This window comes from Lynx rufus, unplaced genomic scaffold, assembly GCF_022079265.1.
Source record: "Lynx rufus isolate CCGP_SWC_20201006 ecotype Redwood Valley unplaced genomic scaffold, mLynRuf1.p SCAF_8, whole genome shotgun sequence".
In the NCBI taxonomy this organism is placed as follows: Eukaryota; Metazoa; Chordata; class Mammalia; order Carnivora; family Felidae; genus Lynx; species Lynx rufus.
This window is the reverse complement of record NW_025814896.1, coordinates 100,591,109-100,606,372: the sequence shown is the minus strand read 5'-3', so window position 1 is coordinate 100,606,372 and position 15,264 is coordinate 100,591,109. Positions and strand designations below refer to the sequence as shown.

General features: G+C 45.7%; 2 protein-coding genes across 2 annotated transcripts in view; one reads left to right on the top strand and one right to left on the bottom strand.

Moving 5' to 3' along the window:
• Positions 1-8,657, bottom strand: part of USP39 (ubiquitin specific peptidase 39) — a 34,837-nt gene extending 26,180 nt beyond the window's left edge. Inside the window, exons 1-4 of the mRNA XM_047068365.1 lie at positions 8,361-8,657; positions 3,496-3,565; positions 1,639-1,733; positions 739-875 (exon numbers count right to left, since the gene is read on the bottom strand). Of these exons, the coding sequence (XP_046924321.1) occupies positions 739-875; positions 1,639-1,733; positions 3,496-3,565; positions 8,361-8,628 (570 nt within the window). The 5' untranslated portion in view covers positions 8,629-8,657. The remainder of the gene's footprint in view (positions 1-738; positions 876-1,638; positions 1,734-3,495; positions 3,566-8,360) is intronic.
• Positions 8,658-9,677: 1,020 nt separating this feature from the next.
• On the top strand, positions 9,678-15,264 carry CUNH2orf68 (chromosome unknown C2orf68 homolog). The gene is made up of 4 exons (XM_047068367.1): positions 9,678-9,864; positions 9,943-10,061; positions 11,041-11,192; positions 11,558-15,264. Exons 1-4 carry the CDS (start codon positions 9,758-9,760, stop codon positions 11,678-11,680), a joined length of 501 nt encoding a protein of 166 aa, XP_046924323.1. The 5' UTR covers positions 9,678-9,757; the 3' UTR covers positions 11,681-15,264.

Sequence of the window (15,264 nt, the reverse complement as noted above, 5' to 3'; positions counted from 1 at the left end):
GGGTCATCACATAAAGGGCTGCAGAGAGGTCTCTACTAAGTCTCTTGGGGACCTTGTACTTACTTCAGTTCCTCTCTCTAATTACCATCCATAACTACTTTAACCTCAACTATTAACAGGCATATAAAATTTATAAAAGTAGCATAGTGTTTCAAACACTCGACACTAAGCTTTCCTTAAAAATGAACAAAGCATTCAGCATGAATACACAGACCCTTGCTAAAAAATAAACAATAATCAATAGTTCCAACATGAATCAAACCCAAGAAGACTTTCTATGATCTCTTAAGTACAATGACTCTTGGCACAGATCACACACCAGAGCCCACAGATGGGAGGCACTGGCCATTTGGGCAGCATATCAAAAGTAGTCATGAGCTGGTATGCAGCTTGGTAACCACTATCCTACACCAGGCCTAATTCATATCCTTCCTCCAAAGTGTGGAAGGTAATATACTTCACAAAAATGCTTTCACCCCAATTAGAAAGTAGCTGCATTTCTTTAGTCCTAACCCACAATGTTAGAAGCAGAAACAGCCACTAGATTGCAGACCATAGGCCACAATTATGAATCCAGACCTTCTTACTAAGGTCTCTCTTGTTGCTCCCAAAGGGAAAGGAGGCTCTCCAAGCCCGAGAAATGGAGATTCTTCCCTAACCTCGGGGTGGGCAGATCCCCAGGAGCCCTAGGCTGGTCCCCAAGAGAACTAGTTCCAAACCAGCCTCCTGGATACATACTGTGATATCCTCCAGCGAGGAATCGATGATCTCATAGTTATCTGGAAGGCAGTAAAACTTGAGGGTGTGGAGGTTGAGGAAGACATGGTGGCTAAACTGGACACTGTGAATGTAGGCATGAGACTTCAAACCCCGGCCTGTAAGGAAGAATGAAAGGCAGTGTAGGGCAGATGCCAGAGAGAGACAAATCAGATTTGATTTTCCTTCAGTATTTTGTACTGGAACGTATTAATATTGGCAAAAACAAAGTACTACACCATCTGTGCAATGAATCTCCTACATGAACTTTTCTCACCACAAAAGTTAGCAAGAAAGAATAGCACATTAGTACTTTATTCCTTGGATGGCATTAAGACACTGGTTAGAGAGGGCCGGGTGGGTGGCTTAGTTGGTTAAGCGTCCGACCTCAGCTCAGGTCACGATCTCACGGTTCATGGATTCAAGCCCTACATCAGGCTCTGTGCTGACAACTCAGAGTTTGGAGCCTGCTTCAGATTCTGTGTCTCCCTCCCTCTCTGCCCCTCGCCCGCTTGAGCTCTGTCTCTCTCTCTCAAAAATAAACATTAAAAACTGAAGAAAAAAAAAATCTCTCTAGAGGAGACCTGTAGCTGGCGCTGAAAACTTCACAAGTTTAAAATGCACAACACTGGGGAGCCTGGGTGGCTCAGTCAGTTAAGCATCTGACTCTTGGTCTCAGGTCAGCTCATGATCTCACGGTTCATGAAATCGAGCCCCGACATAGGGCTCAACACTGACAACATGGAGCCTGCTTAGGATTCTCTCTCTCCCTCTCTCTCTGCCTCTCCCCAGCTCACGATCCCTCTCTCTCTCTCTCAAAAACAAATAAACATTGTTTAAACATTTAAAACAAATAAAATAAAATGCACAGTGCTTATTTACCCTGAAAGTACTTGCCACACACCAGACAGGCATATGCATTGATATGTGAAAGGGAGATGGAACACAGTTTCTCAAAGTCAAAGTCCAGCACACTCCTAAAATAACCAAACCAAAGAAAAAAACAATTAATAGGGACAGAGGTCTAGGAAAGCGCTCAAGAGAAGCAGCATTGGCTCCACACTGCACAATGTCACATAGCATCCTTCAGAGATAGTTCAACAACCTTCTATAAACTGTGAGAAACATTAACTATTCCTCTCCTCAACATTTACTATAGCAACCTCACCCACCAAGTCCCAAAGCAGTGTCAAAGTATCTGTACTAGACACACAATGCCAGCGACCATCTTTTTTCTTTTTTTTAAATTTACAACCAGTAGAGAACCTTTCATTGCAGTCGCTTTCTCTGGAGGAAAAGCTACAAGTAGGACTAAAGTGACAGGACCTCAACAGCATTCCAAATTAAAAGGCTGGGGGTGGAAGGATATCAAGAGTGAACAAACCCTTTTATAGAAGAAAAACCTATTTTTGTCCATAAAAGTAAATGGGAAACCTGAATATTAGGAGAATACCTACAAATCGATCTACTTATTCAACTGCAAAGTAATGCTATATGAGTACCAGGCAGGTTAAGGGACAAAAAAACTTTACTTTTATTGAATCCAAAGGTGACAAAGAGATTTCTCCTCAAATATTAACTCTAATTAATTGTTACTGGTCCCAGTAAAGCTATACTGTCCATTAAAGGAAGCAAGAGCCACAAGTTGATAATGAAATTTCTAAATAATTAAAATTTGGGGCACCTGGGTGGCTCAGTTAGTTAAGCATCTGACTCTTGATTGTGCTCAGGTCATGACCTCATGGTTCATGGGTTCAAGCCTTAGGTCGGGCTCTGCACTGGCAGTGTGGAGCCTGCTTGGGATTCTCTCCCTCTCTCTCTGCCCCTCCCCAACTTGTGCACATGCTCTCGTGCTCTCTCTTTCTCTCTCTCTCAAAAATAAACATTTAAAAAAAATAAAATTTGAAACTTGGTTCCTCAAGCCATGTTTCAAGTCATTAGCCATAAATGGCTTGTGCCTGCCACAACAGATAGCCCTTATAAAGAGTAACTCCACAGGGCGCCTGGGTGGCTCAGTCGGTTAAGCTTCCGACTTCAGCTCAGGTCATGATCTCGCGGTTCGTGAATTCAAGCCCCGCGTCGGGCTCTGTGCTGACAGCTCAGAGCCTGGAGCCTATTTCAGATTCTGTGTCTCCCTCTCTCTCCCTCTGACCCTCCCCCGTTCATGCTCTGTCTCTCTCTGTCTCAAAAATAAATAAACGTTAAAAAAAAAAAATTAAAAATTAAAAAAAAATAAAGAGTAACTCCACTACCAAGAAAACTTCTATTAGCACTACAACCTTAGAGCATAAGTTGAAAAGCACTGTAAGATGCCACCTGGAATCAAAGAAAAGAAACAGGGATGAGGTAACTACCTCTGTTTTAGGACACACCTGTTTTTCTTTTCTCTGTTGAATTCCAGCCACCTAGAGTAGTACCTAGCACGTAGTGAGTGCTCAAAAAGTATTTAAATTTGCTACCGTCATTTTAAGTACACTATGCACTCTGTTATTCCACCAAACAAATTCAAACTAAGCTAAAAGCTCTTTATGCATGTGCCCACCCTTAAAAAAAAAAATGCCCCCTAACACTTTATATTAAAAGACAAAGATTAATAAATACGGCAAGAAGCACAATCTTCTGGGCAGAAAGCTTTAAAAAGAATAAAATTTGTGATCATTTGACACAGAGTCAAATCTATGCACTTCCTGCATAGAATCCATCATTCTGTGCTGCCCTTGACATCCCTGTCCTACTAACCTGTTAATGGTATCCAGGTACGGGCAATGGCGGCTCCTCCGGTCCTCAGAATCCACGCGGCCATTCTTTGCTGAAAGGAAAATCATCACAGGCTGTGAAAATGGGAAACCAGTACTCAGGGTGAACTACTAGTACAAAGAAACCCAGAAATGAGAAAAACTAAACAGGATGAGCTCCTACACAGGAGGCATGGCAATACACCAAAAAGCCCACTAATGGAACAAGTGCCAAATTGGGAGAATATATGTGAAACTCATAGAACCAAAAAACGATTCATTTGCAGATTACATAAAGAAATTGGTGAAACAATAAAAGACAACCCAACAGAAAATGAGGAAAATATCCTCAACAACCAAGAAAATGCAAATTTCCCTGGACAATAATACACCACTTCATATCTACCATAGAAGGAAAGAAATAAAATCGGAAAATTCCAAGTGTTGGCAAATACATAGAGCAATTGAAATGTTCCTGTAACTGCTGGTGGGAATGTAAACTGTTACAACCTCTTGGAAAATAGTACAGCAAGATCAAAGCTGAAAATATGTAGAACTCTGACCCAGCAATCTCTACTTATAAACCTGAGAGAAACTTTCGCACATGTACGCTGGAAGTGCCTAACTAAAAATATTTATAGCAGCATACCTGAAAGGGCCCAAATTGGAAACAAACCAAATATCCGCCACAAATAAAATAAATAAATGTATTCTGGTATCACCAATAGAACACTATGTAGCCATGAATATCTATTTGAATGAACCTCAAAAATATGGTCAGCAAAAAAAACAAAAACAAAAGGTAAATCAGAAGACCACATACATATGATTCTATTTACATCAAATACAAAATAAAACACAGTACTACTTAGGGATACATATATGAAGTAAAACTAAAAATACAGGGCGCCTGGGTGGCTCAGTCAATTAAGTGTCCAACTTCGGCACAGGTCATGATCTCGCAGTTCACAAGTTTGAGCCCTGCACTGGGCTCTGTGCTGACAGCTCAGAGCCTGCAGCCTGCTTCACATTCTATGTCTCCCTCTCTGTCCCTCCCCTACTTGTGCTGTCTCTCTCTCTCGAAAATTAACACAAAGAAACTTAAAAAATAAATAAAAGTAGAAATGAAAAAAAAAATCAAAATAGCACATAAGAGTATTCCAATATATAGAATAGCGAATTCCCAAACAAGGAAGGCAAATACAACTAGGAAGGGGCCTAAGGGACCTTCTAAGGTACTGGTTACATACCACTTCTTAAGCTGAATAGCATTAGGAGACAATTCTCCATAGGTCTCTCATGTTTCTGCCCATATTGTGACCAAAGGCACTGTCTGCCTCCAGATTATCTTGTCAAGAATATTTGTATAGCAAACAGCATTAGAAGACAGAGAGTCTCCCTACAGAGCAAAGGGGAGGCAAATTCAGACTATTATGAAAGATTTAAGTTCTGTAAGCCCAGAGTTCCTCTCCAGTAAGGCCACCCACTGTGAGTATGTGTCCTCTTCATATTGCACTGTGGGAAATGACACTATAGGAACTAGTCCCATCTTCATCAGCATCCAAAAACCTGTAGCAGGCTAATTAGGCAGCTTGCAAATAAAATCTCAAACCCTTCACAGTTATTGACAAGTGGTAAATTTAAGGATGTAAATGTTCATTCTTCTTTATTTTTTTAATATGTATTTTTAAATTTATTTATTGTTTAATTTACATCCAAGTTAGTTAGCGTATAGTGCAACAATGATTTCAGGAGTAGATTCCTTAATGCCCCTTACCCATTTAGCCCATCCCCCCTCCCGCAACCCCTCCAGCAATCCTCACTTGTTCTCTATATTTAAGAGTCTCTTATGTTTTGTTCCCCTCCCTATTTTTATATTCTTTTTGCTTCCTTTCCCTTATGTTCATCTGTTTAGTATCTTAAATTCCTCATATGAGTGAAGTCATATATTTGTCTTTCTCTGACTGTAATTTCACTTAGCATAATACCCTCCAGTTCCATCCATGTTGTTGCAAATGTCAAGATTTCATTCTTTTTTTTTTTTAATTTTTTTTTTTCCAACGTTTATTTATTTTTGGGACAGAGAGAGACAGAGCATGAACGGGGGAGGGGCAGAGAGAGAGGGAGACACAGAATCGGAAACAGGCTCCAGGCTCTGAGCCATCAGCCCAGAGCCTGACGCGGGGCTCGAACTCACGGACCGCGAGATCGTGACCTGGCTGAAGTCGGACGCTCAACCGACTGCGCCACCCAGGCGCCCCTAGATTTCATTCTTTTTGAGTGCCAAGTAATACTCCATTGTATGTGTGTGTATACATATATATATATATATATACACACACACACCACATCTTTATCCATTCATCCATCGATGGACATTTGGGCTCTTTCCATACCTTGGCTATTGTCGATAGTGCTGCTATAAACATGGGGGTGCATGTGTCCCTTTGAAACAGCACACCTGTATCCCTTGGGTAAATACCTAGTAGAGCAATTGCTGACTCATAGGGTAGTTGTAATTTTTTGAGGAACCTCCATACTGTTCTCCAGAGTGGCTGCACCAGTCTGCATTCCCACCAACAATGCAAAAGAGATCCTCTTTCTCCACATCATCGCCAACATCTGTTTTTGCCTGAGTTGTTAACGTTAGCCATTCTGAAAGGTGTGACATGGTATCTCATACTGGTTTTGATTTGTCTTTCCCTGATGATGAGTGATGTTGATTGAGCATTTTTTCATGTGTCTGTTTGCCATCTGGATGTCTTCTTTGAAGAAGTGTCTATTCGTGTCTTTTGCCCATTTCTTCACTAGATTATTTGTTTTTCGAGTGTTGTTTGATAAGTACTTTATCGATTTTGGACACTAACCCTTTATCTGATATGTCATTTGCAAATATTTTCTCCCATTCTGTCAGTTGCCTTTTAGTTTTGCTAATTGTTTTCTTTGCTGTACAGAAGCTTCTTATTTTGATGAGGTCCCAATAGTTCACTTTTGCTTTTGTTTCCCTTGCGTCCGGAGATGTCTTGAGTAAGAAGTTGCTGTGGCTGAGGTCAAAGAGGTTTTTGCCTGCTTTCTTCTCTAGGATTTTGATGGCTTCCTGTCTTACATTTAGGTCTTTCATCCATTTTGAGTTCATTTTTGTGTATGGTGTAAGAAAGTGGTCCAGGTTCATTTTTATGCATGTCACTGTCCAGTTTTCCCAGCACCATTTGAAAAGACTGTCTTTATTCCATTGGATGTTCTTTCCTGCTTTGTCAAAGATTAGTTGGCCATAAGTTTGTGGGTCCATTTCTGGGTTCTCTATTCTGTTCCATTGATCAGAGTGTCTGCTTTTGTGTCAGTACCATCCTGTCTTGATGATTACAGCTTTGTAATACAGCCTGAAGTCTGAGAGTGTGATGCCTTGAGCTTCGGTTTTCTTTTTCAAGATTGCTTTGGCTATTGGGGGTCTTTTCTGGTTCCATACAAATCTGAGGATTGTTTGTTCTAGCTCTGTGAAGAATGCTGGTGTTATTTTGATAGGGATTGCTCTTTCTTCTTTAAACTATAATTGTGCATTATATTCAATCCATCTTAGTACCTGTGATCTATTTCACCATAAAAATAAAAGGGAGTTGGGGTGGCGGGGGGGGGGGGGGGGGGAGACAAGCCAGAATAGCAACTGGGATTCTAGCCTGTTCCAAAGAAAATAATCTCCTTTATCACAACTAAGCAAGATACCTAAAAAACAATTTCTCTTCCAAAGAAAGGGAAACCAGAAGCTGATAAGGTATTTAAGAAGGGCAAAGAATGCCCTGAAATTATTAATTACTCAAAAATATTTATCAAGCACTTTCTATGAGTAAGGTGCTATTCTGGACAGGTGTACTTCTGTAATACAAAAATATGTCAAACAGAAGACTGTAAGAACTTCAAGAGTTAATGTTAAAATATAATCATATACAGATAACCAGGACCAGAAGGCAGAATTATAAAGTCTTGGAGAACTAGGAACTCCTCCCATGAATCCCACCCTTAGCATGTAAGTATAGTGATATATTCACTTGCTACTTCAGTAGGCTTTTACTAACTCTCCACAAAACAAGTATATAGGAACAGGTTCAAGTCAGGAGTTTCAAGTTCAGTGAAGGAAATGTAATTGCAGTGAAAAGGGAAAGCTTCACAAGTGGTGGAAATGTACTTAACAACTGGTAGGATATCAACAAATTGGAAAAGGCAGCCCACTAAAAGGAAGCTAAGGACGGGTAAAGAGGTCTCTAGGAATCAGAGAGTGTCAAGCGAAGCAGGAATCCAGAGAAAGCTGGCAAAAGGCTGCAGTCATGGAAGGGAGTTAAGACTCACTAGCAGTTGTTAGAATGGCTCCCAAAGGTCACAGCCTCCAGAACTACCTCCACTAATTTTCATAGGGACAGCCAGGTAAAACCCACTTTCCCAAACCACAGTGACTCAGTCCAGGTAAAGAATGGCAAAGCAGTGTGGCGGAGGTGCCCAGGGTTCAGGATCTTGACGCTACATGGTCACATTCCAGATACAACAGAACTCACAAATCAGGTGTTTTGTAAACACTGAAGGAGATAACATAGTTTAGTAACTGATTTTCCAGTTATGTACAAAAGTAATTAGCACAGCGCCTGGCACACGTTAGGTATTCGATAAAGGGCAGATGCTGTTATTTCTACTGTTGTTAAAACATCAAAGGTGCGGTTTTCACTAAGACTAGTGCTGTCCTCGTTAAAACGCAGTGGAGGCCTGTCGCCGACACGACTGGAGGGTGAATGCCCCACCCCCACCCTCACTCCCAAGGAAAGGGAGTCGAGAGGAAAAGGAGAACCCAAGAGTGGAGCCCGCGCCCGGCCCAGCCCCGCGCACCTCGCACCTCCCGCTCAGGCTCGGAGTCCTCGTCAGCCTCGCGCTCCCGCTTCACTCGCACCGCCGGGACGACCGGCGTCGGGGCCTCGCGCGCGCTCACAGGCTCGACCTCCCGCTTCACACGCACTGGGCTGCCCCGGGAGCTCGGCGCCTCTGTCTCCCGCTCCCGATCTCGCTCCCGCTTGACGCGACCCGAGCTGCCCCTCGACTCGGACTCGCGCTTCCCGCGGGTGGAACCACGAGACTCACGCTTGGACCGGCCGGACATTGCCACTACCGGCCGGGTCGTTCTGCGCAAGCTCAAAGCACGCCAGAGCGCGCGGCAGGCACCCAATCAGGAGCGGCGCTGTTAGCCAGCCCAGGGCTCTCTACGAGTCCGCATTGTGGACACATTTCCCCTGGAGAAACTTCTGGGAAGTGCTGCACTTCTTGTGGTCCCTTTAGGTCTGGGCGGGGGCCTGAGAACACCATGCGGGCCTACTGCCACCTTTCCCAAAATTTGCAGCTGACAGAGGGGGAACCTTTCATTGGTGTAGAAGCTGTTGGGGCGCCTCGGTGGTTCAGTCGGTTAAGCCTCTGACTCTCGATTTTGGCTCAGGTCATGATCCCACAGTGCTGGATGGAGCCCCACGGCGGGTTCTGCATGCTGAGAGCACAGAGCCTACTTGGGATTCTCTCCCTCTGTCTCTGCCCCTCCCGCCTCCAACTCCTGTGCTGCTGCTCTCTCTCTCAAAATAAATAAGTAAACATCCAAAAAAAAAAAAGACTAGAAAACCAGTCATGCATATTCTACAAGCGCTGAGTCCTTCTGCAGGGAGAGTTAAGACATGGGTAGGGTGGGCTCAGGAGCTTCGCCGGCTGGAAGGGGTGTCCCGGTCCCCAGCAGTCTTCCTGGGGCTGCCTGGTGGCGGGGTGCTGCTCTGTGCCCTGCCAGGGCACTTACCTCCTCACAACCTCTTTTGAGGTAGATGCTCTCAGTTACCTTGTTCACAAATGAGGAAACTGAGGCACCGGAGCTCAATAGCTGAGGTCACGCAACTGGCGACGGGAGTTTCACAGCATTTTATCACACAAAAAGCAAAGGAAGACTCCACACCGAACGCTGAGTGGAGTCAGCGTCTGTGTTTTTCTGAATTTTCTGATGCATCAGCAGTAAGCCTAAGTCCTGTTTCCTATTGCTAATTTCACAAAGAAAAGCCCCGACGGAGAGTGGAAGCCGCGCATGCCCCATCCCAGCACCCGCGCAGGCAACTCCGCGCGCCGGGCCGCTCGGCCCGGCAGGCTCTTTCGGGGCGGGTCCAGGGCCGGGGGCCGGAAGTCGGGGTGCGAAGCTCGCCAGGCGGGAGGGCGGCCGTTGGGGCCGTTGATTCGCGGCGGCTCCGACCCCAAGGCTCCAGATGGAATCGACGCCGGATCCCGGGCCGGGACTCTGCTGCAAGCCGGGCGGGCGTCTGGACATGAGCCACGGCTTCGTGCACCACATCCGACGGAACCAACTCGCCCGGTACCGCCCCGCCCCGCCGCCGCCACCCCCAGCCTAGCTTGGCCCGGCAGTCTCTGACTCCCGCTCGGCTCCCCGCAGGGACGACTATGACAAGAAGGTGAAACAAGCAGCCAAGGAGAAGGCGAGGAGGCGGCACACGCCGGCGCCGACGCGGCCCCGAAAGCCCGACCTGCAGGTGTACCTGCCGCGACACCGAGGTGAGGCCGCCCACCCCGCCTGCCTCCTCCAGCCCGCGCGCTCTTTCGGCCCCCAGCCCTTTGCCTTTATGCACTCTTTTCTTTAAATGGAAAAAAAAAAAAAAAACCAAAAAACAAAAAAAACACTTTTTATTCCCCAAGGCTCAGTTCATGTCGTCCCTTCCCGGAACCCCCACCTCGACGCTCCCCATTCTCCGCTCCCTGAATCTCCCTGAAAACAGGGAAGGCTCCATGGCCCCCAGTTAAGCATCACTATTACAGGAAATACATGGGAGCCGGCAAGAAGTTGTTTGTCTACTGGTTTGCCCACCTATACTTGAGAGTTCTCACTCCGTGACGGAGAGAAAGCTTGGCACAGCTATACTTGACCAGGACATACTTGTGGAATGAAACTCAAAAGTCAGTATTTAAAATGGTTTTTTCTTTAAAGAAAAACAATAAAAGCCATTTCTCAAGCTTCCCAGATACCTAGAGATAACAGTACCTAACTTGGCACTAGATTTGTTTAGCATTACTAAATTTGTTTAGCGTTAGATCTTGGGTATGTTCATTCGTTTAGTTTTCATGGGATATCATAAGTCGGAAACTATTATCATTTGTTTCACAGTCAGGAAAGAGGCACAGAGAGATTAAGTAACTTGCCCAAGATCTCAGAGCTAATAAATGGCAGAGCCTGTATTTGAACCCAGGCAGGGCTGTATCCACCTCTCCACTACTTTCCTGCGAAGGTACATTGTATATCTACTATGTGACGTACATTGTATATCTACTGTGTGTGTGACAAGACTGCTGGCCCCAGAGCAAGGATACAAAGGTAAAGGAAACTACTGATTGGCAGCACACTTGATACATGCACACACATACAGGGTCCATAGGAAGATTGGGACTTTCTTTATGGTATGTTTTCATGTTTCATACATGTGGGCAGGGGCTCCAACAGCCCTCCCCTCTTCCCTCTCACTGTGATTCATCCCTCCAGATGGCTCTACCCACCCAAGCAATCCAGACTGTGAGGAATCCGGTGAAAGCAGCAGTAGTGGCAGCTCCGAGCCAGAGCCTTCTGGCCATCAGCTCTTCTGTTTAGAATATGAGGCAGACAGCGGAGAGGTCACCTCAGTTATCGTGTATCAGGTATGCCTCGTGGAAGCAGCTGCAGCCTGAAGGTCCTGGGCCATGCTAGAAATCACTGCCAGAGCCTGAGCCACTATTTTCCTCAGGGCCAGTGGGAAGTGTCGGCTCCAGTTAGGAGCATAGACTGCTGGGTGATGTTCTGAGCACAACTCACGCCTGTCACACAGTGATTCTCAGCGGGCAACAGGGAGGGCATGTGGCCCCCAGGTGAAAATCACTATTACAGGGGACACCTGGGAAATGACAGGCACTGGCAAGAAGCTGTGAGTCAAATGGAGTTCTGTGAGAGTGTTGTCTAGGGACAGGGCAGGTCGCCTTTCCAGAAGAGGCCAGGCCCTGAGCTTCCCGACTCTTCCTCCACGTAGGACGATGATCCAGGAAGGGTGAGTGAGGAGGTGTCAGCACACACGCCTCTGGACCCACCCCTGCGAGAGGCCCTCAAGTTGCGCATCCAGGAGGAGATTGCAAAGCGCCAGAGCCGACATTGACCAGACTGAAGGCATTCTCACCAGGCTGGATTCACTGCCCAGGGAGCTCACTCCTGGTTTGGGGGTGCCAAGACCAGTTTGAACTGATCTCGAGACACACACACACCGACACACCCCAAGCTGACACATCCATAGGAATAAGGTCTTGCAGGGACAAGCCTGGCCACCTCCTTTGCAGCCATTCTTTCTTGTATCTTGGCCCATTTGACCAGCCTAGTATTCTGGAATTCAAAAATTTTGTTTGGCTAGCTTGGTGTCCTGGAAGCAGAGATTCCAGGGAGAACTGAGGTTTATAATAGCTTGTGCTAACATGCTGCTTTCTTACTGAGGTCAGATGCCATAGGACACCTAGCTGCTGCACTCCACCCAGCTCACTGAACTGTGTTTGTTGCTTCATGGTTCCTTTGTTCCTAGCTTCTCACTTCCATCCACGTTTTCCTAGGTCTTTTTTTTTCAGCTGTTTCTTTGTTCTTTCCATTCTCTCCTCTTTTGGTCTCAGAATCCATGAGTTCCACCCTACCTTCCAATATGACTGTGCACCTCCCAACTGCTCAGGACTGTGGAGGTGGGGAGTTCTGCAGGTCTACCTTGTGGACAAGCTCTCCCACTTACTCTGATACCAGTGAAGTGGGAGATTTTCATTTTGCAGATTGCATGGCTTTTGCAGATTCCTCTCACACCCCCCTGCTTTGCACTGTCTAGATAGAGCTAGAAGATGATGGCAGAACTAAACTGCAGGGGTTCCCTGCAGCACAACCTGCCTTGGTTATGGCTACAGGATTCCAGTTTTCAGCCTCCCCAGCTGTGAACAGACCATCCTCTGCTCAGGCTAGAGAGGGATCAGCAAAACAAGCTTGAAACGACTCTCCCAATGTGATATAACAGTCTTGAATGTACATACAAAGGGAAATTCAACATAAGCAATAATTGCCTATTGGGAGCCATAGTTGCAAAAAAGAAGAAGAAGAAGAGGAGGAGGAGGAGGAGGAGGAAGAAGAAAAGGCCCAAAGGGCAGTAAAATGAGCGTCTTTCCTCTGCCCTTCCCCTGCCTCAGTCTTTTTCCTTTCCTATCTCCCAAGAGTATATAAACTGAGATCCTTAGACTAAAGATCCTAGAAATATCACTGCTTTCACCTCAGTGAACATTCTCCCTAATGCAGGGTTAGGTTGAGATCTGAGAAGTCCACAAGACATCCTGTGCACTGCAGTTCCAAGCCACTTCAGATTTCCAGCAACTGACCTGACCTCAGTGACTTGAAGTATGGGGTTTAAGTGAGCCCATGAACACTAAGACTTCTTGAAACCAAAGTCCCCCTGCCCTGGGGGTTTCTCTACATCAGGGTCTCAAGATTAGTCTGGCCTTTCCATCTCAGCAGCTTTTCTCTTAAAGGACACCTGAGGGCACTGTTGGTTTGTGCCCTACACCCCTGAAAATCTACCGCCTCAGGAATGGGGCAAGGCAGCTACTTAAACTACATCATTAGAATCTAGCAAGCCACAGCTTGCAGTACCGGAGGAATTCTGGGAAGGTGAGTGAGGTGGATAAGTTAGGCCAGGGACCAGAAGGTTCCTGACCCACAGAGCTGGCCTAAGGTTAAATGCCTTAACTTGCCAGTCCTGGGCTCAGTTCTACTTTCAGAGGAGAAAGTCTGCCCTCTACTTAACTCAGCCTGGCTGGAAGTGCCTTTTGACTTCTAATGTTAACTACCCTCCAGAGCCTCCCAGGTCAGGGAGGCTGTGCCATACTCTATCCCCAATCTTCCTGCAGCTCAGAGGACTGGGGGTTTTAGTCTTCCAGCTCTTCAACTGACCTTCCTACTTGGACATAGGATTTCACTGGAACTCTTAGGCTTCCTAGTCTGGAAATACTTTTTGCATCTGTCTTCTCACAACTGGATGGCCTGTTTCACGGATTTATTACAGAATTTAGAAACAAGACCAGAAGAGGTTGGGGGCATGGCACCTGAAATTTTAGCCTCCATTCCTGTTTGTGAGAAGGGAAGTGTGTACCTATTGTGACCTTTTATGTGTTTGTCATGTAATCCTCACACTCTCAGGTAAGAGACTCACAGGAACTTCTTGTTTGTGAGCTTTTTTCTTGAGGCATTTTGCTTATCAAGTGCATATAAAATATTTTCCACCCAAGAAAGCATCCTAACTCTTAGCTAATTTAAGCAGCAGGACTAGAAACCACTAAGCCTGGTACTGAAATGAGAGGTTGTCCTCTAGGGGAGGCCTGTTGGTGATGCTGCTGCCACTGCTCCAGATGTGCCTGAAATGCTTCTCTGGTGATGGCCCTCTACCAGCTGACAGCCTTCTAGCTCAGGCTCTTTGCTTGTTGCCACCCCTCAGCGGGGCTCCATGATGGTACTGGCACCATCTAGTGTATTCACCAGACTTGCCTCCAGACATCTTCCGGCAGTTTTCAAAAATCAGTGCTTCGCCATCAAGGAGCATGTTCCAGAGCATTTCCCACGGGCTCTAGAGATGTCACAGAGAGGTCTGCCATGGCTATTTGGTACAGTGGCAACCATGTCGGACTAACTGGAGCTTTCTGGCAGGCTGCTTCAGAATCAATCCTAATTTGACTAGGTACTTTTTTGGCTGTCTAAAAAAAAAAGTCTGGGAGCCTCATAGACCTATCTCACGCCCATGAATGTTCTTACCGAGGGTAGGCCTTGGAGTTTAAGGGTTTGTGTTTCCTGGGCCATGATGGCTGATATTATAAATAGAAGGAATCTGGAGTTTTTAGGGGCTTTTGGCTGTATAAGAGTAAACACTAGAGTTTGAGTTCTAGCCAGTTGGCAAGCATAGAAGTCTTTGAAGAATGTAATGCAAGAATGGAAAAGAAGAACGTAAAGCTTTTTGTACTGAGTGTAGGAGTCTGTGGAGCTTGGCCAGCCGGTAGGACCAATGTGGGCAATAACAAACACTTCTCCCTGTGGATGAGACTCTGAAAGGGGCATTCCACCTTCATGATCCACTCTGCAAGACACTGCCAACTAGAGATCAGCCCGTGGGGCTGGAAGAAACCGTGTGGGGTAGTGACTATCCAGCCTGCTGTGCATTTGCCAGGATGCGTGGATAGTAGAGTAGTGGATCCCCAGCCAGTTCCCAAGTGTAACTGAGGCCCTTGCATATAGGAAGAGGAAGGAGGACAATTCTCTTCCTACCTCTGAGCCTTCTGGGAGAATCAGCATGGAATGTTGACAATTATTTGAAACATTTTAAGCCCCCTCATTGAATTCCTGCCCTGTCCCTGAGAAATCAGATGGCCAAGACACCATAGGCACGTACCCCAAATTTCTCCAGTAGTTAGAGTGACGCTAGAAGTAAAAACCTGAGTAAATGGCTCCTTTGCCTTCTCAGTGCCACCAGATGAGAGGTTGGTTGCTCAACTGGTTGAGTTGTGGTGTTAAATGTGTAACAAGCCATCTGTTCTTCTGTTTCCTCATTTCCAATGTTTCTGCTGTGTGGATGGATTAATGAAGTGAAATGTGCAAATTATTTGAAAATCCTGGAAGAAAGGTACTTTTCAAAAACAGTATTCTTTTTGAGCAATAAACTTAACTATTTTTACAGCA